This window comes from Nyctereutes procyonoides, unplaced genomic scaffold (assembly GCF_905146905.1).
Source record: "Nyctereutes procyonoides isolate TBG_1078 unplaced genomic scaffold, NYPRO_anot_genome, whole genome shotgun sequence".
NCBI classification, from domain to species: Eukaryota; Metazoa; Chordata; class Mammalia; order Carnivora; family Canidae; genus Nyctereutes; species Nyctereutes procyonoides.
The window spans coordinates 9,688,829-9,709,830 of record NW_026575137.1 but is presented as its reverse complement, the minus strand read 5'-3'; the positions used below and the strand labels follow the sequence as shown (position 1 = coordinate 9,709,830).

The following is a 21,002-nucleotide window of genomic DNA, read 5'->3' as shown; positions in this document are numbered from 1 at the left end:
CGTGTGTGTGTGTGTGGGGGGGGTGTGCTTTACCTACACAACAACCCTACTTTGTCATTGTCCTCTTCATTTGATAGGCGAAGAATTTAAGGCAAAATGATTCAGTGACTAATGTGAGACAGTTAGCAAGGTTCAGAACTATGGCATTCTGATCTCTGAGCCAGCCTTCTTGATTTCCAAGTTATATTAGAGTTTATTGTGTATTAGGGACTGTGCTAAGTGCTCTACAAGCACTATATAATTTAGTCCTCAAAAATGGCCCCGAAAGGTGGATACTGTTATTATCACCCTACCAACTGAGAAGTTTAGGATAAGGAATGTGTTCACAGTCATGAAGGCAGAGCTGGGATTTAAACTTGAATTTGCCTGATTTAAGAGCCCAGTCTTAATCTCCATGTTCTACATGTCCTCCTGTGTATGTTGGCATGTGCCCTGTCTCTTCTCCTATAGTACACGCTTCTTGAGGAAAAGGGACTGTAAATTCTTTACCTGTCTTTCAGGAGCCTTGGCAAGGTGCTTGACACATAGCCTGTGCTCATATGCCAGTTGAACTGAATGGAAGTCAAGGGATGCAAAAGGAATAAGGGTCCTTGGGAGGTGAGAAGATCAAGGAACTCTTAAGTCCAAGTGATGAAAAGCTGTTCTTGTGGGTATTGAGGAGCTGGAAAGGGCAGCTAAAAACTGTCTGATACCAAAATCATTCAGAAGGGTAGGGAGTGAGATAGATGTGGTAAAAAGCTTGGAGAGGCTAAATGCCCAGGAGAGCCATAGAATGCTCATGGATAAGTGTCTTCTGTTTTTCTGTTCCAGAAATTTACTTTTCTTTCTGTTCTCTAAAATGATTAGGTTTCCATGTTGACATACTAAAGGTTCAAGAAACTATTCAATAACCAGAATACTAAGTAATTAAACCCAATTACCTTAGCTGGAATTTTCTGTTTTTGATTGTAATGGTATTGTGTCTTGTAATTGTAATTGGCTGTGTCTTCACTAATGTGGTAAAAAACAACTGTTTTGCTGGGTGACATAAATGACTTCAACACTGTCAATGAAGTCTACAAACAGTATTTCAAGAGTAGTTTTCCTGCAAGAGCTGCTTACCAGGTTGCTGCTTTGTCCAAAGGAGGCCGTGAGGAGATTGAAGCAGTGGCTGTCCTAGGACCTCTCACCACAGCATCGCTATAAGTGGGCCCAGTGTTATTTTATCTGGAATTGTAACAATGTTTTTAAGTTTACATCTTAATTTTTACCGTTGACGTTGGAAAGTGTATGATTGGCTAAAACATTTGAGGTCATTTTGGAAATAACCATATAATAAGGGGAATTAAACATGAATTGGAGATCAGATGACAACTCCAGTTACTGGTGCCATAAATCACACATACACTCATGGTACTGGATGTGGGGAAAGAGACACTCATTACATACACAAATAAATGAAAGTAGAGGGAACTAAATCATGGGAGAGAGGAATTGCCATTCCTAATAAATAATTAAGAGCACACATAATTCAGTTAAATGCTATTAACTTAATGATGTGAAATAATTAATCCTCACCTCAGCTATATAATTCTGCTTTTACTTGAATAAAATTAAAGTACATGAAACTTGAATGGTAGAGGTAAAGGAGAATAAAGTGACCACAATTTTAATAGATAGTATTTTTCTAATGGAAAATAGACATGCAGATTAAAAAAAGAAGAGGATGGTCATCCCAAACAGTAAGAGGCTGGCAATACCTAAGCTTGTCCTAAAGAGGGAGCCTGATCTTAGCACACCTGTTCAGACTAGCCTTACAGTAAGAGCTCATTAAATGACAGCTATTATTTTTGTTAACGTAGGTGAGGATGCTTCCAGGTGCCCTTTAGCTGAGAACCACTTTTTTTTTTAAATTTTTAAAATTTATTTATGATAGTCACACACACACACACACACACACACACACACACACACACAGAGAAAGGCGCAGAGACACAGGCAGAGGGAGAAGCAGGCTCCATGCACCAGGAGCCCGACGTGGGATTCGATCCAGGGTGTCCAGGATCACGCCCTGGGCCAAAGGCAGGCGCCAAACCGCTGCGCCACCCAGGGATCCCTGAGAACCACTTTTTGAGATTAGGTACCTCCTTGTTCTATTTCCATGATTAGCAAACAACTCTGAGCATCTGACTTCAGAGAGAGTGCATACACAGGTCAGGAAAGTGGCTGGTCAGCCAGAGTTGATCTCAGGTTAACTTTACCACTGAATTACCATTATTCTTGTGAATTAATACTGACAATATTGACATTCTGGAGTGTTGGCTCTGTGTACTTGTTTAAAGGGAGCCTGCCTCAAAGGACAGAATCCTCTCCACGGCCTCTCGGAGCAAATGACCAGGGTTCAATTCCTGGCTGTACCTTGCACTATCTCCATAGCTTTGAGCAAGCTATGCAATCCTTTATGTCTCAGTTTCCCTTATCTGTAAAATAGGAAAAATAATAGCACCTACTTCTGAAAGTAGTTGTAAGAATACAATGAGATAATGCGCAGGCGTTGCCACAGAGCAGGCCTTCCATAAACTTTAGCTTTTGAGGTGAGGTTCCCCTAGGGCCAAACCATGAACTGTGGGGAAAAATCAAGGTAAGTGCTATCCACTCAATCAGCCCAGGTTCCCAGAGTGCCATCCTCTGCTTGTGTATGGATCGCCTTGACGTTTGAAACAAGCCACTAATACTTACCTAGTCTCGGGTTCTAGATACATCAACTCATTCAATATTTATGGCAACTCCATGGGGTAGATGCTACTATCATCCCCATTTTACAGATGAGGAAACTGAGGCATGGAGAGGCGCTTAATAATTTGCCCGAGCGAGTAAATGCTGGCTCTCGTTCCAGGAACTACCTTTTACTCACTTGTGAACCTTTTTTCCTCTTTCTCACACTCGTATCAGAGGGATTAAAGACTCATTTTTTTCCCCATCTTCTGACAGTATTTTCAAGACCTAGCTTCTGCTTTCTTAGTGAGCTTGGACTCCACCCAAAAATAGACCACGTAGTCACAAAACTGGCGGGGTGCTTTGTTATTTGCGAAAAGAATCGAGTCGCATCAAATCAAGCCGAAGTTCACCTCCTCTCACGTCAGCACCAGAGAACACGCCTGTACTTGTACTTTCCGCTTAGCAGTTCTTCAAGGGTGGTGTGTCCTCATGTTGCAAAAAACTGCAAAGTAGGAACAAACGTAAAAGAGCGCCTCACAGTTACTAGAGCGCATACAATTATGAGTTGCGTTAGAGTGCACGCGCGTCCCAGCCCCCTGGGTGAAGGCCTGTACCCGCCCCACACGGAAGGCCGACTGGCGTTTCCGTGCCCTGCAGGTCTCGTGAGGGCCTCTCAGAAGATGCTCACGTCGCACAGTAACGGCAGAGGTGAGGACAGGAAGGGCTCGCCCGCCCCCTCCGCCTTCGCGGCTCCTGCCGGAAGCCCCGCGCCCCGCGAACGTCCGCCCGCCGCCCACCGCCTCAGCGGGCTCCCGCGTCCGCCGAGAGAGCCTCGCCTCTCCCCGGTGGAGGCGCCGGATTGGCGGAGCCTGAGCATGCGCAGAAGCTCAGCCGCCGCGGGGCGGGCCGGGGCGCCCCCGGGTCCCGCCTCCCTCGCCCTGACGAAGGGAAGCGAGCCAACGGCAGGGCGCGTGCGCAGACGCGGCCGGGGCGCCGGGGCGGTGGGGGGACGCCTGGAGAGCGCATGGGCAGACAGACTGTACGTCCGTTTGTCCGGAGCGGAGGGGAGAGTGGGCGCCATCTTCTTCTCGGCTCACTGAGGGCTCCACCTGTGCCGGGCAGGCTGCTGCGACGAGGAGCGCCCCCCGCGCCCGGCCGCGTGCGTCCGACTCGGCAGCCGCGGTGTGTGTTTACTGCCGAGCGCGGAGCAGTTCCCCTCGGGGCGTCGGGCTGGGGAGGGGCTGGCGCCGGGACGGAAGCTCAGGGAAAGGCGGGGCCGGCGCCGCGCCAGGAGCTGGCGTAGCCTGTGCCGTTAGGGCACCTCGTTCCCTGCCGCACCCCGGCTCCCGGCAGCAGCCTCCGTGTGGCGGGGAGGGCGCGCTTCCCAGTGTAACTGCGAGCGAAGCTCGCCGAAGGATGTCCTAGGTGGTTTTTTATTCTTTGCTGTGTCATCGTAGTCAGTGGTGGCGGAGGAGCGCTGGAGGCCCGGCGCCGCTGGCGTGAGAGCGGCCAGTGCTGGCGTGAGGAGCGGGGCGGTCCACGCCGGGCGAGGTAGGGTGCAGTGTGCCCTTGGGACGGCGTGACGGAAGGGCACGGAGGTTGGGCGGTCCAGGTTAATTGGAAGGCTGATGCTGGCCGAAGGTCTGGCGACGGCTTCGGATCCCACGTAGCAACTTCGGCCTGGCGCGGAGGAAGGAAGCCCTGACCCCTGGGAGTACGGACAAAGGCTTTGAGCTCTAGAAGCGATGCCTGCGGATGATCCCCATTTGACGATGATGGATGTTCTGGGAAATCCTGTGCCGAGTGGATTCGTCTTCGTTTACAGTTCCCGTTAAGGACTATGGCTCGGTGTCGTCATCATGCCTTTGGTTTTTATTTTAACCACCTACATTATTAAAAGGATAAAAGGCAGATCTTCATAAACACATAATCGTGGACTGGGCTAGATTATTTTCTGCAGGGGAGACTCCTGCATTTAGAATTTCACCATAACTCTGGGTTTTAAGGGATAGTCATTTTCTTCCCCCTACCATATCTGGAAAATGACTTGTTATTTGCTAGTTAAAATCAAACGGATCTGAGATAATACCTATTTGAGTTTAATCTCTTTCCCGATCAGGCTTGATTAGAAGATGCAGATTTCGTGTTTAGTGATAATGGTGACCAAGTGGGATGAGTCGTGGTTAAAATCAGCAAAATGATTTAAAATTGAGCTTATTAATTTCAGTGACTTGCCCTTATAGGAGTTTTTAAGGACTCACCCCCATCTTTTCACAGGTTAGAAGTTCTAACATCCCTGTCTTCATATCAACACAGTAGCAAAAATACTTGTGTTGCATTCATAAGTGGAAAGAAATTTAACTGCAGTGTACTTTAGTGTATTTTGTGTATTTCAGTTGTTGTGTCATGTGCTAAGAGTAGAATTTCTAGGGAATTTACTTAAGGAAATAACATGGGAACCACAGGAAAAGTTCTTTTTGAGAACTAGTCTCTTATTGGTGGTCTCTCAGGTGTGTCAATGTTGAGGGATAAAATGATACATTGTCCCTATGAAGGACAGAGAAGTGTTAATATGTGGCAAACTAGAAAAAAAATATTTTAAATTGCTTGAATTGGAATTCATAACATTTGTACTCATGGAACCATTTAGTTAAAATACTGTTTGTAAGCGAGGGAGAATAAATTAGAAATTTTTTGAATTTGACAGGTTATTCCTTTAAATATCCTTGAGTATCTGTAGATATATTTATGTTCTCAGGATAAATCTCTTATATTTTTGAAAAAGTTTAGGGAGAGACAAATCTTACTGTATCTTACTTTCTAAAATATTTTAACAGTAAAGGAGCCAAGTCAGTTTGCATAGGAAGGAATCTTGGAATTTTAGTGGGGACAACTATTCCAAAGCCATTTGTAGTTCTTTAAATATTGGTGTGGATATTGGTTTGTTGAAAGAACCAGGCTTGTACTTAGTTGATATTTTTGGTACTGTGCGGATTTTTTTTAATAGACCATTTTTTTAGAGCAGTTTTTTAGGTTTATAGCAATATGGAGCAGATGAAACAGATTTCCCATATACCCCCACAATGTACCATGTAAATATTATAATAGTAAATGTCATTAATATTTTCTGTATCAATTTGGCATTGATAATTCAGGTATAAAAATATGCCAGGTAATTTCTTGATATTTTAGTTTGGCTTGTAGTTTAAAAAGTTTATAATCAGTGGACCATTTTCAAAGGAAAATAAACCTTGCAGACCTGAAAGAATATGTCTTACATAAGTGTAAATACTGAATTAAAACAACATTTATTGGCACATTAAAAACACAAATTTATAATTATTAATTTAGCAGCTCTTAAAAACGTATTCAGGAAGACTGTATTAAATATTGTTACTTTGGGTATCTCTGAAAATAATAGATGTAAATTTCCTTAACGAAAGACTAAGTTAAGATTGTTCAGCAGTAAATACTGATAATCCCTAAACATTCTAAATAAATGTGTTTTTATTCTATTTTCTACATTGTCTTTTGGGTTTTCTCAATGCAGGACAGTTTGAAATGGAATAAGCTTGTTAGTGTAATAAGATTCTATATTTGAACACTCCCTATTTGGCTTCAGATGATTTTAATAGTAATTGTTTTAGAAGTTTGGGACAAGGAGTAGTAGTAGTTGAGTTTTTATTTTATTTTAGGGGTATTTTATTTTTATTTTACTTTTTAAAGATTTTATTTGTTAGATTCCAAGCAGACTCTGTGCTGAGCACTGAGCCCATTGCAGGGCTTGATCTCACAACCTTGAGATTGTAACCTGAGCCAAAACCAAGAGTTGGATACTTAACCAACGAGCCACCCAGGTACTCCTGTTTTAGGGGTATTTTAGTATTTGCCTTGATTATATTAGAATCAGGAAACTTGGTTCCATGTTTGGAAGTGTGAGCTGTAGCCATTGGTTTGAGTCTATTGCTTTAGAAATCGGTTTTTGAATTCAAAGCGTTAGTGTCTTTTTTGTTGTATCATTTTGAATGGTTGCCTTATTAGTTTGATTTGGCCTTATGTTTTAAAAGGGTGGAAAATTGCAAGAGAGTTGCACTTAATGAGCTAAGTGTTTGGCCATTTCACAAGTGGAAGTGATAGAAGGCTTTTGGGAATTTTTGGTGTTTCTAAGTTGTCATTTTACTTGTAGAACAGTGCAAGTGCATGTAAAATTTATATACAGTGAAATGCACAGAACTTAAGGATAGTATTCATTTAGTCTTGATAAGTTTATACACCCATGTAACCAACACTAATAAAAATGTATAACCTTTATACACCTTTTTCCTCGTGCCACTTCCAATCAAGGAGCCATTCAATTTCCAGAAGTTTTTTTTGTTTTTAAATAATTTGCAGATGCCTACTTGGAATTTGAACTTCATTTTTGCTGAAGGATGATTAATTTCCCTTGAAACAAAGAAGACCATTTTGTAATGCCCATAGTCGTGGTTCCTTATATTGCTTCTTAGTAGGTGATTCTGAAGGGAATATCCTAATCTGGCGTCGTTTAAGATCAATTACGGGGTCCAAGGATTAATTATATTTCATTTTCTTTCCACAGTTAAGTTGCTTTTACAGAATTAACAGGTCTCCAAGAAATTATAAAAAGGTAAGATATCCAGAGCTTAAGGCTTTTCACAGAAGCTTGACAAAAAAAATGTAAAGTAGAATAGGACATGTAGGTACATACACATGGCTTCTGTACTTTATGTGTGGCCAGTGATGTATACTAATGGTAGACAGTTTATTATCATAAGCAAAAATTATGTACTGACCATAGATGGCTTTTTGAATATGTACAACTCATTGTTGGTTAGTAAAATTCTTTAACCCACAAAGCACTCTCTCATGTTTTAGGAGAAGGTAGGTTTCTAAGTGAGTCTGAAAATAGTTTGGTCTTGTTGTGAAGCAGTGCTTGGCAGGCTTACAAAGATTATTTGATATTTTTGATGATTATATTGTATAGGATAGGTGATATGAAATACTTCTTTGAAATAGTTGGTTTATTTGTATGTTTAGATGGGAAGTTTATTCTTTAAGAGATTAGATACTGTATTTTTACATATACATAATTTTACATATTTTTTTGTATTTATAATAAAAATTTTACATATTTTTACATAATAAGGTATTTATCATACCTTATTTTCATTTATAAATGCTGAAGAAGGTAGGAACCAAGTAATTATTAAGTTTAGTTGGGGATAAGGTACTTCAAAAATAAGACTTGCTATTATGTGTACCTTTTTGTCTGCAGGTCATTATTGCTGTGGTTTGAGCTCAGCATGGCTGTAGTCATCCGTTTACTGGGGCTTCCTTTTATTGCGGGGCCTGTGGATATTCGTCACTTCTTCACGGGATTGACTATTCCTGATGGAGGAGTGCATATAATTGGAGGGGAAATTGGGGAGGCTTTTATTATTTTTGCAACAGATGAAGATGCAAGACGTGCCATAAGTCGTTCAGGAGGGTTTATCAAGGATTCATCTGTAGAGCTCTTTCTTAGTAGTAAGGCAGAAATGCAGAAGACTATAGAAATGAGAAGAACTGATCGCATAGGAAGAGAGCGACCGGGATCTGGGGCGTCAGGGGCTGGCAGCTTATCTAACTTTGTCGAGGCTATTAAAGAAGAAGCAAGTAATTCTGGATATGGCTCTCCAATTAATCAAGATGCTGGGTTTCATACTAACGGTACAGGACATGGTGATTTAAGGCCAAGAAAGACACGGCCATTGAAGGCCGAGAATCCTTACCTGTTTCTGCGAGGTTTGCCTTACTTAGTAAATGAAGATGATGTACGTGTCTTTTTCTCTGGTTTGTGTGTGGATGGCGTAATTTTCTTAAAACATCATGATGGCCGAAATAATGGTGATGCCATAGTAAAATTTGCTTCATGTATTGATGCTTCAGGTGGTCTTAAGTGTCATAGAAGTTTTATGGGTTCAAGATTCATAGAAGTAATGCAAGGCTCAGAACAACAGTGGATTGAGTTTGGTGGTAATGCAGTTAAGGAGGTTGACATTCCTATGAGAACTGAAGAACATTCTCCGCCAAGAGGAATTAATGATCGGCATTTTCGAAAACGATCTCATTCAAAATCTCCCAGAAGAACACGTTCTCGTTCTCCTCTTGGATTTTATGTTCACTTAAAAAATCTGTCCCTAAGTATTAACAAGAGAGATTTAAGAAATTTCTTTAGAGATACTGATCTGACTAATGAACAGATTAGGTTTTTATATAAGGATGAAAGAAGAACGAGATACGCCTTTGTGATGTTCAAAACTCTGAAAGATTATAACAGTGCTTTGGGTTTACATAAGACTGTTTTACAATATCGTCCAGTTCATATTGATCCTGTTTCTAGAAAACAGATGCTGAAGTTCATTGAATGTTATGAAAAGAAAAGACCAGTGTCCGTGGAGAAAGAGAGGCTTGGACATGTTTCACAGAAATACTCTCAAGAAGGCTATCCCGGCCAGAAACTGTGTATATACATAAGAAATTTTCCTTTTGATGTTACAAAAGTTGAAGTGCAAAAGTTCTTTGCAGACTTTTCTCTTGGAGAGGATGATATTTACTTACTTTATGATGACAAAGGAGTTGGTCTGGGAGAAGCATTGGTGAAATTCAAAACAGAAGAACAGGCCATGAAAGCTGAGCGTTTAAACCGGCGGAGGTTCTTGGGGACAGAGGTATTGTTAAGACTGATATCTGAGGCACAGATGCAGGAGTTCGGCGTAAGCTTTTCCTTGATGTCCACGGAGAGAATGCAAGGCCACTCGCAGTCCTGTGACAGAGACGACCATTCCCGTTCATTTGACTCCAGTGACCCGCCACTATACTCCGCTGGCCCCTCAGAAAACTTCAGGCATCAGCAAGAGGACTTGAGGCAGCTGGACAGTTTCAAGCAAACCCAGGCGGACTTCCGGCAGCTTGACCGGAGCCTTCCGGAAGACTTCAGGCATTCCCCGGAGGACTTCAGGCGCTCTCCCGAAGACTTCAGGCGCCCTCGGGAGGAGCACTTCCGGCGGCCTCTCGAGGAGGATTTCAGGCGCCCTTGGGAGGAGGGCTTCCGGTACCCTAGAGAGGAGGACTTCCGGTACCCTAGAGAGGAGGACTGGAGGCGGCCCCCCGAGGAGGATTTCAGACGGCCTCCCAAGGACGACTTCAGGCGACCCCCCGAGGAGGACTGGAGGCGGCTCCCCGAGGGAGACTTTAGGCGGCCACCTGAGGAGGACTGGAGGCGGCCTCCTGAGGACGACTTCAGGCGGCTTCCCCAGGGTGAATGGAGACGACCACCCGAGGAGGACTTCCGGCGGCCTCCCGAGGAGGACTTCCGGCGACCTCCCGAGGAGGACTTCCGGCGGCCTCCTGAGGAGGACTTCCGGCGACCTCCCGAGGAGGACTTCCGGCGTTCTCCCGAGGAGGATTTCAGGCGTTCTCCTGAGGAGGACTTCAGGAGACCACCCCCGGAACACTTTAGGCGGCCGCCCCCGGAGCACCTTAGGCGGCCGCCCCCGGAACACTTCAGGCGGCCGCCCCCGGAGCACTTCAGGCGGCCGCCCCCGGAGCACTTCCGCCGACCTCCTCCGGAGCACTTCCGCCGGCCGCCGCAGGAGCACTTCCGCCGGCCGCCGCAGGAGCATTTCCGGCGTCCCCGCGAGGAGGATTTCAGGCGCCCGCCGGATGAAGATTTCCGAGGCCCTCCTGACGAAGACTTTCGGCAGACGGCCGAGGAGGACTTCCGGAGCCCGCAGGAGGAAGACTTCCGGGGCCCCTCTGACGAGGACTTCAGGCGGCTCCCGGAAGAAGACCCCAGGGAACCTCCGGAGGAGGACCCGAGACTTCCCGACCCCTTCCGGCCTCCCGGTGAGGAGTTCCGGAATCCACCCGATGACTTCAGAAGCCATCGCCCTTTTGTGAATTTTGGTCGCCCAGAAAGTGGCAAGTTTGATTTTGGAAAGCGCAGTTTGGGAAGTTTTCCTGAGGGGAGATTTATGCCTGACCCCAAATTAAATTGTAGTTCAGGCAGAGTGACACCTATTAAGATAATGAATCTTCCATTTAAAGCTAATGTTAATGAAATCCTAGACTTTTTTCATGGTTACAGAATCCTGCCGGATTCCGTTTCGATACAGTATAACGAGCAAGGATTACCTACAGGGGAGGCCATTGTCGCCATGATAAACTATAACGAAGCCATGGCTGCTATCAAAGATCTCAATGACCGGCCAGTGGGCCCTCGCAAGGTTAAGTTAATGTTGCTCTAGGGAGCATTTCTGAGTTCACTTCCCTCCCCGCAGTGTTGATGCAGTAAAATGCATTTGTTTGGTTTTTTTTTTTTTTTAAGTGTTTATTTTCAATGATCTGATGAAAAGCATTTTAATTACGACTTGTGAATAGAACAAATGTAAATATTAGAATGTGAATCTGGTTTTCTTTTGCTTGCAAATTGCCACTCGCTTTTTTCTAACTTAAAATTATATATGCCCTTTTTCTGGACAGTGGGGGAGAAAATTCCCCGAGCGTGTTCATTTTTGTTGATGTCATGGGTAAACCTCAAGACTTGTATAGCAGAGCTGTACTGGGGGAAGAGGAGTTTTATATTCCCTTTGTTTCCAGTCTGTAGTCTACATCTTCTACTGTATAAGGAAATGGTCAGTGACTCATTGTTCAGGTTTAGCATTTTTATTGCTAACTGCCTGCGGAACTAATGCCCTCTTCTTTGTCTGAGATTTTACTGTGTTAAGCCTCCCATTAATTATACATAGCTCAGAATGGACAGACTGTGAATTTCAAGTTTACTTATGTAAAAAAGCTTAGGAGATTCTTGAAGTTTCCATGCTCATAACTTTGGAAAGTTTCACAAAAATAATAATAAAATGCAACTGGATAGACCAACCAGTTAACTTTACTTGTATTTGTGTAAGAAGAAAAAAGAATTATAGCTTCTTCTGTGAAGTTTTCAACAGCTACCTTAGACAGTATTTATGACTGCATCGGCCAAACAGCCTACTGTAATAGCATAGAGTGCTACGTGTAGTTCTGTGGTTTCTTCCACGTTTCATCAACCAAACTGATGAGATTAACTCAAAATACTTAAAAGACAAAAAGTAATTACAGGTACCAGGGACATTCAGGCTTATGCTGGGAAGAATCTGATAAATGGATATAGTTTGTTTTTACGTAGAATTTAGTGATGATTCATTTAACTTGTGTTTTTTATTAGGTTTTCAATTTTAAATTTGAAGACTCTGTATCCAGAGGCTCAATAACTAGATATAATCAGACTTTTATGAGATGAATTTTGACTTATTTGATATTTAGTGTGGGCGTTTTACAAGTACTAGATTTTACTTTTTTAATACCCATAATAATATTAATGGCTAACATTTATTGGGCACTTACTGTGTGCTGTGCAGTAAAAGTGCTTTTACATGCATAATCTCAATTTAAATATTCCCTAAGAAGTATGGAATATTATTTATGTCTATTTCACAAGTGAGATAATGAAGTTTGGAGGTTAAGTAACTTGCCTGATTAGCTAGGAAATCATGGAGGCAATTTCCAGCCAGACAGACCACTGACTCCAGTTCATGCTCTTAACGCTTTTGCTTATTAACTTTGTTAAACCGTACCTCTAATCTTAGTAAGATCATGCTAAAAATATTTTGAAGAGTAAATCAGTATTTTCTTCACCTCCATTGTTGCTTTAAAAGTACCATTAAAAAACAAAATTAGTATGCTCATTGTTCATAAAAGACAAAAAAGTGACTTTAAAAGTTTTTATATATCCAGGGCTTCTCTTGGATAATAACATTATAAATAGACTTCTAATTAAAAATTATTTATTTTATCAAATATGATTTGACTTTGGTTGGCCTTTATAGTTTACCTAAAACCAGCTAATTTAAAGATTTTCCTCAGTTCTGTGATCCAGAAGTTTACCATTTTGAGCAAATAAGAATAGAATTTGCATCTATATGTGGTAGTTTAGTCATTTAACAGGATATTGCAGAAGTAGAATACTTTGTCAGTACTTAGCCATTTGTTATCATTTTGGATGAATCTTCAGTGATTTAAGAGAAACCAACTCAAGTTTCTGTGTGTTTAATTACAGTGAATATAATTGCTAGTACAATAAATAAACTGGTAATTTGGTTTGAAAAAGACCATATTTTTGCACAGCTTTTCCCAGCTCTGCTTTCGGTGGCATGTTAATAACTTAAAATGGCCATGATAGGATTACTTACGCCGTGGAAGTAGGCAAATGCAGTAAATCGGCATTTTCCATGTTGGAGAGCCAGTTAACCAAGCATATCACCAATTTCAAACACACAGAATACTAAATTCTCCTACACCCATCAACATAGTTGATTGACCATGAACAACCTGGGTTTGCACTGCAGCTGTCCACTTAAACATAGAATTTTTTCAATAAAGACAACATTAAATATTTTATGATTTTATCAATACAAATATATGTTGATTAACTTATTGGTAAGGCTTTTGATCAACAGTATGCTATTAGGTTTTGAGGTAATCAAAAGTTAACACAGATTTCAAGTGCACAGCAGTCAGCGCCCCTGACCCTGGCATAGTTCAAGGGTCAGCTGTATCAGCCAGTTTTGCCTCCTCTCTCCTATTCCCAGATCTACTAGGAGCAATACTGGTTCTTTAGTTTAATACCCAGCAGCATTTGAATTGTCTTATAGCCAAACAGTTTTGTCAGAATGTATCTGAAAAATAATAGTTCATGTCTAGGAAGTAAAAATAATCCCACAAACCAAGAGATGGTTAACAATCTTTGGGAGTGTACCTTTATCACTTACTGATAATATTGTCTAGCTCTTGTTTCACAGATCATCTATTAAGCAGTGACTGTCACCTCCATCTTTACATTAAATGCTAGTTATTCATGAGCTGCATTAGATACTATATCTTTATGATTTATAATTATGAATTAACTATATCATTTATTTTCAAAACCCTAATAAACCTATTTTGGAGGTAAGAAATGGAGACCTATAGGCTAAGTAACTAGTCGAGTCTCCTGGTTTTTTTTTGTTTGTTTGTTTGTTTTTTGTTTTTTTTTTACAAGGAAGCTGAAAGAGGTTTTTACATTTTTAAAGGTGGTCACATTTTAAATGATTACATAAGTACCTATGTAATAGCCTTGATTTTTTCAGCACACAAATTATAAAAATATTTACTTTTTAGCCATTTAAGGAAAAGTTTGCTGACCTAAGTCTGGTCTAAAAGAAAGTTTACATTGCTGAAAGTATTATATGTAGTAATCCTTTTGTCTTAAGAGTTTATTCATTTGAGAGAGGCAGAGAATGAGCAGGGAGAAGGAGCAGAGGGAGAGAAAAAGAGAAGCAGACTCTGCACTGAACAGGGTGCCCAATGCGGCCTGAATCGCAGGACCTGGAGATCATGACCTGAAGGCAGATGTCTAACCAGCTGAGCCACCCAGGTGCCCCAGAGCATACATTTTATATCAAAACTATTTGCTGACTGCTTTATGTATCAGGCACTGTTTTAACTCTATAGATAGGGCAATTAATCTTAAGTGAGCTGCTATTGTAAACAAGAGAAGTACTTTAACCCTGTTTTATTTTTTTCCTCCCAGCTACAACACCGCAGTTAAATACTGAGAAAATAAAAATGCAATGATACCTTCAGTGTCTTAATTCATTTAGGGTTTTAAAACATTTTGCATATTTTATTTAAAAAGTACTGAAGTAATTTTATCACTTAGGACTATTCTCAGGAAGCAGTATTTTGTTGATAACAGAATCATGAATAACAAAGTCAAAAAGCTTTCTAGAAAGCCTTTATTTTTCTGTTATGAATAATTTTCTTGTGGTTATCCCAAATGATTTTATAAATTTCATAATTTTTATATGCCTAACTGGTATCGATGAAATGTCAAAAGTACAATCCTCATCCAAAGAAACAAAAGAACTGGACATACTGAAAGGTTCCGATTAAACTGATTATTTTAAGGAATAAAAGTAACTATATCCTCTTTCATTAATTAGATGGTGGTTTGGTACAATTTTTATACTTTTAATGACTTAGGGTTTTTCATGATAATTTCTTAGGCAACATTCCACCAAGTTACAGCTTTCCAAAAGTTGTAGTACTGTGTATAATGCTTTAGTATGATAGCACTTTTCATTTTTAAACCAGATTCAGGCTGAATGTGGCTTTCTTTTTGAATCTAAAATTTATGCTAAATTTGAATCTAAAATTTAAGACAGTGTCCCTAGTGTCCCATTACCTTTAATCAAAAGTAATAACACTTGTTGAAAAGTAAATTATGTGTCAAGTCATGAAACTTAAGGTTGTAGTAAAAGTGATAAAAAGTAAAGGGAAAAAAAAAACCCTTGTCTTTTTGATTAAGGCTTTATGGAATAGAATTTCTGTTTAATTAGAATGACTAAAGACCCTTTTTTGGCAATGAAAGCAAAAGCAGCAAGTAGAATTGTTAGATCTGTTTTTGTCATCTACTTATATTGCAACCTCAACTAGGTATAGTGCAGTAATATGAAATACTTTTGAAATACGTATTTTTTTTTAAATGGAACCTATAGAAAAATCACATGCTGTTAGATAGGATGTTGAAATGACTGCTGTATAATATTTTTTAAAACTTTCAATTTTGGTCAGCATACATTTTCTTTAATTTTCATTTCCAGTAGGATTTTTTTGAGGTTTAACATGTTTGAAGCCAGTATAAAGTTTTACAATGTAGTAATTCTGGATTCCAAGTCATTTAAGATGAAAATTGAAATGTGAAGTTTACTTAAGAAAATTAATTTTCTTCTTCTGTAACATCCAAGTCTTCATCCTCTTCATCATCATCATCTGCTTGTTGATCCTTTCTTAGTTGACAGGTGGATACCTGTTAAAAATTAGCACATTAAAAAAATACTAACTTAATATTTTTATGTGCTTGGAATCTTCTTAATATGTCCTTACAAAGAAGAGCACATAGAACATATATTTCAGGAAGATCATTTCTAGTAATGAAATTTCCCTATGAATTACTGTATTTTAAGGTTGAAAATAGGGTTTTCATTCATTTATGTTATTTTTGAGCAAAAATATGAAATTAATCATTTGATTCCAGTTGGATATACTAGGACTTCCATAACATAGAATACTAAAAAGAGAAGTACAGATTCAGGATATTATGTCAAGTATATTTTAGGTTAAGTGATTCTTTGACCATAAAAATAGGCATTGGAATGAGAATCATCAAATGCATAGCAAAAATTCCCAAGAACATTTCTACTAGGCAGATGATATAATTAAATTTAATACTGTGATTTAAATGGAATGAGTTGAGAATCTGAATTCACTACTGGGCTTTAAGTCCTCACCATTGGCACTTGGGTCATCTTGCTTCAGACCTTTCTGAGGGCGATTTGGTAATGTCTGGAGACGTTGTCACACCAAGGGAGGGGTGAGTGTGTGTGTGTTACTGGCATCTTGTGGGTAGAAGCTAGTGATGCTGCTGAACATCTTCAGAATGCATAGTATACTATTACTCCCCATTCCCTAGCTCAAAGTCAATAGTGTGGAGGTCAAGAAACCCTAGGATGATGTAATTTTAAAGTACTACACAGACGTTAGCTAATTTTGGTAACATTAAGTCTAAAATAGAAACAAACTTTGTACTATGATACTAGATGTATGGAATTTATGTGCAAAGCACTTCATGCTGGAATAATAAAATTGTAAGCTGGTTGGGGGAGAGGCATACATATAAAGCAGTAAAAAAATACCTAGAGGAGAACCAAATGAAAATAGGTGGTATTGGGTCCCATTTACCTAAAAGTTAAAATTTTGAAAATATTTTGCTCAATTTTAAATTCTGAATGCCAGATATGAAAAAAGGGGTATAGATCTCTAGATCAGAAGTTGGCAAGCTATACCCCAGTCTGCCTCCTGTTTTTGTAAATAAAGTTTAATTATAACAGCCAAATTGACTTGTTAATATATTGTTTATGGCTGCCCTTAACTTGGGATATAGACTATATGGCCTCTTTTCTCTATGGCCTCTTAGAAAACAAGGTTGTTCACCCTCCCAGTTCTAGATACCAGTAACTCAGGCTTTCTGGATACTGAAGAAGTGAGAAAATTGACTCCTACCCTAAAGATAATGTGCATCTGGATCTAAGATAATGCTCAGCAAAAGATCTTTTTTAGGTATAATCAGTAAGTCATGGTAGTGGAATTTAAACCCTAAGCAGTTTGACTTCAGAATATGCTCTTCATGTTATACTGCAGAACAAACCTAGATAAGCATTCCCTTGCCCTTTCCACCTCTGCTCTCAAATGTTCTGCTTTAGAGAGTATTATATGCCATAGTATAGAAGACAGGAAATAACAGCTGCACCCAGTATGATCATTTTATGTAAGAGGGTATGTTATATGAAGTCAGGACTTACAGGAAACATTTTTAGTACTGAATGACACCAAAGGCAGCTGCTCAAGTTCCTTTAAAATATGTATGATTTCTAGCTTACCTGTCCTGTTCCAGATAGACACTTAGCTGACAGTGATCTCTGAAGAGGTGACTTTGAATTTGCTCTTACAATGTCTAGACGAGATGAATAATCTGGTGGATACAGAGAATTTCGGAAAGCCTGTTGCAATGATAAAGCAATATTATAAAGTAGATATCAAACACTAGAATAATCTAGAAAGCCATATTAAGTTTCTCTTGGTTAAGATTTTTCTAAAGCAACCACATCCAGTCACCCACCTCCACCTCCCAGAACAAAATTTCTATTACTGTAAATTTAAAATACATATTTTTAAACATTTTATTTATCTGAGAAAGAGCACATGCTCAAGCAAGGGAAGGGCAGAGGGAGAGAAAGAACCCAGAGCAGGTTTCATGCCCAGGGCAGAGCCTACTCAGGGCTCAATCTCACAACCCTGAGATCATTACCTGAGCTGAAATCGAGAGTCAGACGTTTAACTGAGCCACCCAGGCACCCCCGTACGAAAAATATTTTAAGTTGTAAAGATGAAAGCTAAAAAGTTTATTTACACCAAGTGAGGTGATGATGAGAGTTTTGCTGAGGATATGTGTAAGTTGCTACCACCCTCAAAGAGGATGCCGGCCAGGAGGGAGCCTACAAGTCACTCATACCTTAGATTCTTTGTTTTCTGCCAGTCTCAACAATTAGTAATTTAACTTCATTGCAGTACTGTGGATAGTACATCACGTAAGAGTAAGTTGCACTCCAGTTTCACTAGAATCTAGAATCCCTTTGTCAGTTTTTTGCCTTAAAGCAACAGTTCCAAATACCACTCTCTTAAGCCTCTCTGTATCTTTGTCTTCCCCCATTTCTCTAACATACAGACTAGTAACTGGTAAGATTATCAGATGTGATAACTTCACTCTTTTTTTCCCTCAGCTCTTCACCCTGTCATGGTCAGGGTCAAATGTCATTCTGATATTTTCCAAGGTACATATATCCTATAACCAAAACTTAAAAAACAAAAAGCTTGCTTTCTCCACAGTTCCTTCCCCCAGCAAACAAGCCAAGATCAATCTTTTTTTTTTTTTTTAAATTACTTCAAGGTATAACTTTATTCCTTAAAAAACTTCTCAAATATTCTACTTCATCTCCATTTGTCAAAAACCCACAAGTAGTCTTTCACCTTCTACTGAGATTGCTCTTGCCAAAAATCACCAAGGTCATCTTTCTGTCTTGGTCTTTACTGACCTTGTTATGAAACTTCTTTTTCACGCATGCCATTTCTAAACCGTTCATGGGCTAGCTGCCCTATTTCTTCACATCTCCTTTTCTACTGCTTATACCTTAAATATTTTTATAAAGGGTTTCCCTTAGGCCATGGGTGGTTGTTTTATTTATACCTTTCTCTGAAAGATTAAGATAAATACAGTGTTTAATGGCTACCTTTCAACCAATTCTCTATAGGCTCTCTCTTGATAGCCATACTTACGTGCCCAACTACCTTCTGTTTTCCTAGACCAATAATGTCTAGTAGAATTTTCTAAGATAAGGGAAATGCTTGCTATCTTGTGCTGTTCAAAAAGGCAACATGTGGTTCCTGAGCCCTTTTCAAGGGCTCACATGTGGTTCATGTGAATAAGGAACTTCAAATTTTTTATTTTAGCCACAGTGGCTAGCTACTGTATTGGACAGTGTAGCTCTGCATTCACCTTACCAATGAATGATGTTACCATACAATTTAGTAGACCAAAAACTAAAACCCTGGCCATTGTCCCCTAAATTTCTCATCTGAGGTACTTCTTAGTTTTTTGACTCCACGCGTCTTTCTTTGTAGCTTACTTAGAATTATCTTACTGAAGACCAAAATATGTTATTAAAAAACTCAGTGGCTCCTGACTACCCAGGGTCCAAATTCTTTAGGTGACCTCCATGTCATCAAATGATCTTAATCACTCAAACCTGCCCACCACTCTTCACCTCTAGCCAATGTCCCTGTATGTAGAACATGTACTACTCTCCCTTTGCAGTGCTGATTCCTCAGCCTGGAATTCCAGCAAAATTCCAAGAGACAAGTCAAATGTCAACAGTAGCTCCTGTTGTCCATACCCTCAATACAGCTTTCATTTCATTGTTCTGTAATTACACATCTATCTCTCCTCCCAGTTTTAAGTTCCTATAGAGTAAGGAGCCCTGTTTTATCTTTGCAACTCCTCCACCTTAAGACAGTAACATGATAAGTGACGTTAACATGATCTTAATCCCTATGTTCTAGGGGAAAAAAAGACTCCACTAAGGGATGTCTTTATACGTTCCTTTAAACCTTAGAGAAGTAAGTGCAAGACACAAAAGAAATTGAGAGATGAAACTTAACCCTACAGGTGAGACTTGTGTTGTAGGGCAATTCAGGCATGCTTAGCATGTTAGGTTATTTAACATGTTACTGAGGACTCAGTTATGTTCTGGTGCCAGATATGGAACACTGGCATCCTAGTATGATATAAAGACTAGATGACTCATTAATTAGCTGGTACTTGGAAAGGATACATTTTTGGTAGAACATTTCTTTTTTTAACTGTTCCAGCAAAGATGAGGTTAAAAATGGAAAATGGAAGACAGTATACACCCACAAGATAAAATTCTAAACCAGTTAAATATTAAAATTAATCTCAATGCAGGGCAACAGATTTAGAGGAATATTTATTGGCAATAATCCATTTCCCAATATGGTCCAAGATCTCTTCTAGGAGTGAGTCTCGAGATGTTCTGAAGTGATTGCGCAGAGGTGATCTTTTGAAGGGGAAATGAGCCTGACAATGCTTTTTTAAATGAAGAACAAATAAGGTAAGATGGTTTGTGATATAACTAGATACCTAACTGCAAAAAAAATTAGCTGCTGCCAGAATAAGTCTCAGCAGCTCTCGTAAAGCATAGACTACCTAAGAGCAACAAGTTCTATTTCTGTTCCTCTCTTCATATTTTCTCTACTTGTTTCCAAGAAACCCTGTATTTAAAGGATCCTTTTCCTTTTTGATACCTGTTTATTATTTTATGTCCCCTGGTCCCACAACTGTCCCTGGACTCCCTTCCTCTCCATAATCTCTATATGGCATAATAGTAACAGTTTATGTCAGTAGTTCCTCATGCCTCAGGACCTTTGTGTATCTATCTGTATCCTTCGCCTAAAGGGTGTTGCCAGGGGTCCTCCAACACATCCCTCAAACTTCTAATCAAGAAACCATTCTTTGATTCTCCAGACTATTTTGAATTCTCCAAAACATACATTCATAGCACACTATATACTTTATGAGACTGGTCGTATTATAAAACTTAAAATAGTTACACAGTGTAGGCATACCTGGTCTTATTGTATTCCACTGTATCGTGCTTCACACATACTCTGTTTTTTTATGAATTGAAGGTTTGTGGCAATACTGCTTTAAGCAAGTCTTGATGCCATTTTTCCAATAGCATTTGCTCACTTCGTGTCTCTGTGTCACATCTTGGTAATTATTGTAATAGTTTAAACTTTTTCATTATTATTATTACTACATGTGTTATGGTGACCTGCGATTAGTGATTATGACTGATAGCTCAGATGATGGTTAGCATCTTTTAGCAATAAAATATTTAATTTAGATATGTACACTTTTTTTTAAAGATCTAAAATGCTATTGCACATTTAAACTATAGTATGTAATGCTGTATATTAATTATACTGGAATTAAAATAAACTTAAAAAATAGACTATAGTTTAAACATAACTTT

General features: G+C 39.7%; 2 protein-coding genes across 5 annotated transcripts in view; one reads left to right on the top strand and one right to left on the bottom strand.

Moving 5' to 3' along the window:
- The first annotated feature begins 3,687 nt into the window (after window positions 1-3,687).
- RBM12B (RNA binding motif protein 12B) lies at window positions 3,688-12,734 on the top strand. Of its 4 annotated transcripts, none has more exons than XM_055303334.1 (3): window positions 3,688-3,879; window positions 7,295-7,342; window positions 7,991-12,734. In XM_055303334.1, exon 3 carries the CDS (start codon window positions 8,019-8,021, stop codon window positions 11,001-11,003), a length of 2,985 nt encoding a protein of 994 aa, XP_055159309.1. In that variant the 5' UTR covers window positions 3,688-3,879; window positions 7,295-7,342; window positions 7,991-8,018; the 3' UTR covers window positions 11,004-12,734. The 4 variants fall into 4 exon arrangements, with proteins under 4 accessions (XP_055159309.1, XP_055159307.1, XP_055159306.1 ...); XM_055303332.1 differs by having other exon boundaries at window positions 4,155-7,342; XM_055303331.1 differs by having other exon boundaries at window positions 3,688-6,554.
- Window positions 12,735-12,827: 93 nt separating this feature from the next.
- Window positions 12,828-21,002, bottom strand: part of CIBAR1 (CBY1 interacting BAR domain containing 1) — a 29,256-nt gene continuing 21,081 nt past the window's right edge. Inside the window, exons 8-9 of the mRNA XM_055303335.1 lie at window positions 17,274-17,393; window positions 12,828-15,643 (exon numbers count right to left, since the gene is read on the bottom strand). Coding sequence (XP_055159310.1) covers window positions 15,554-15,643; window positions 17,274-17,393 — 210 coding nt within the window. The 3' untranslated portion in view covers window positions 12,828-15,553. The remainder of the gene's footprint in view (window positions 15,644-17,273; window positions 17,394-21,002) is intronic.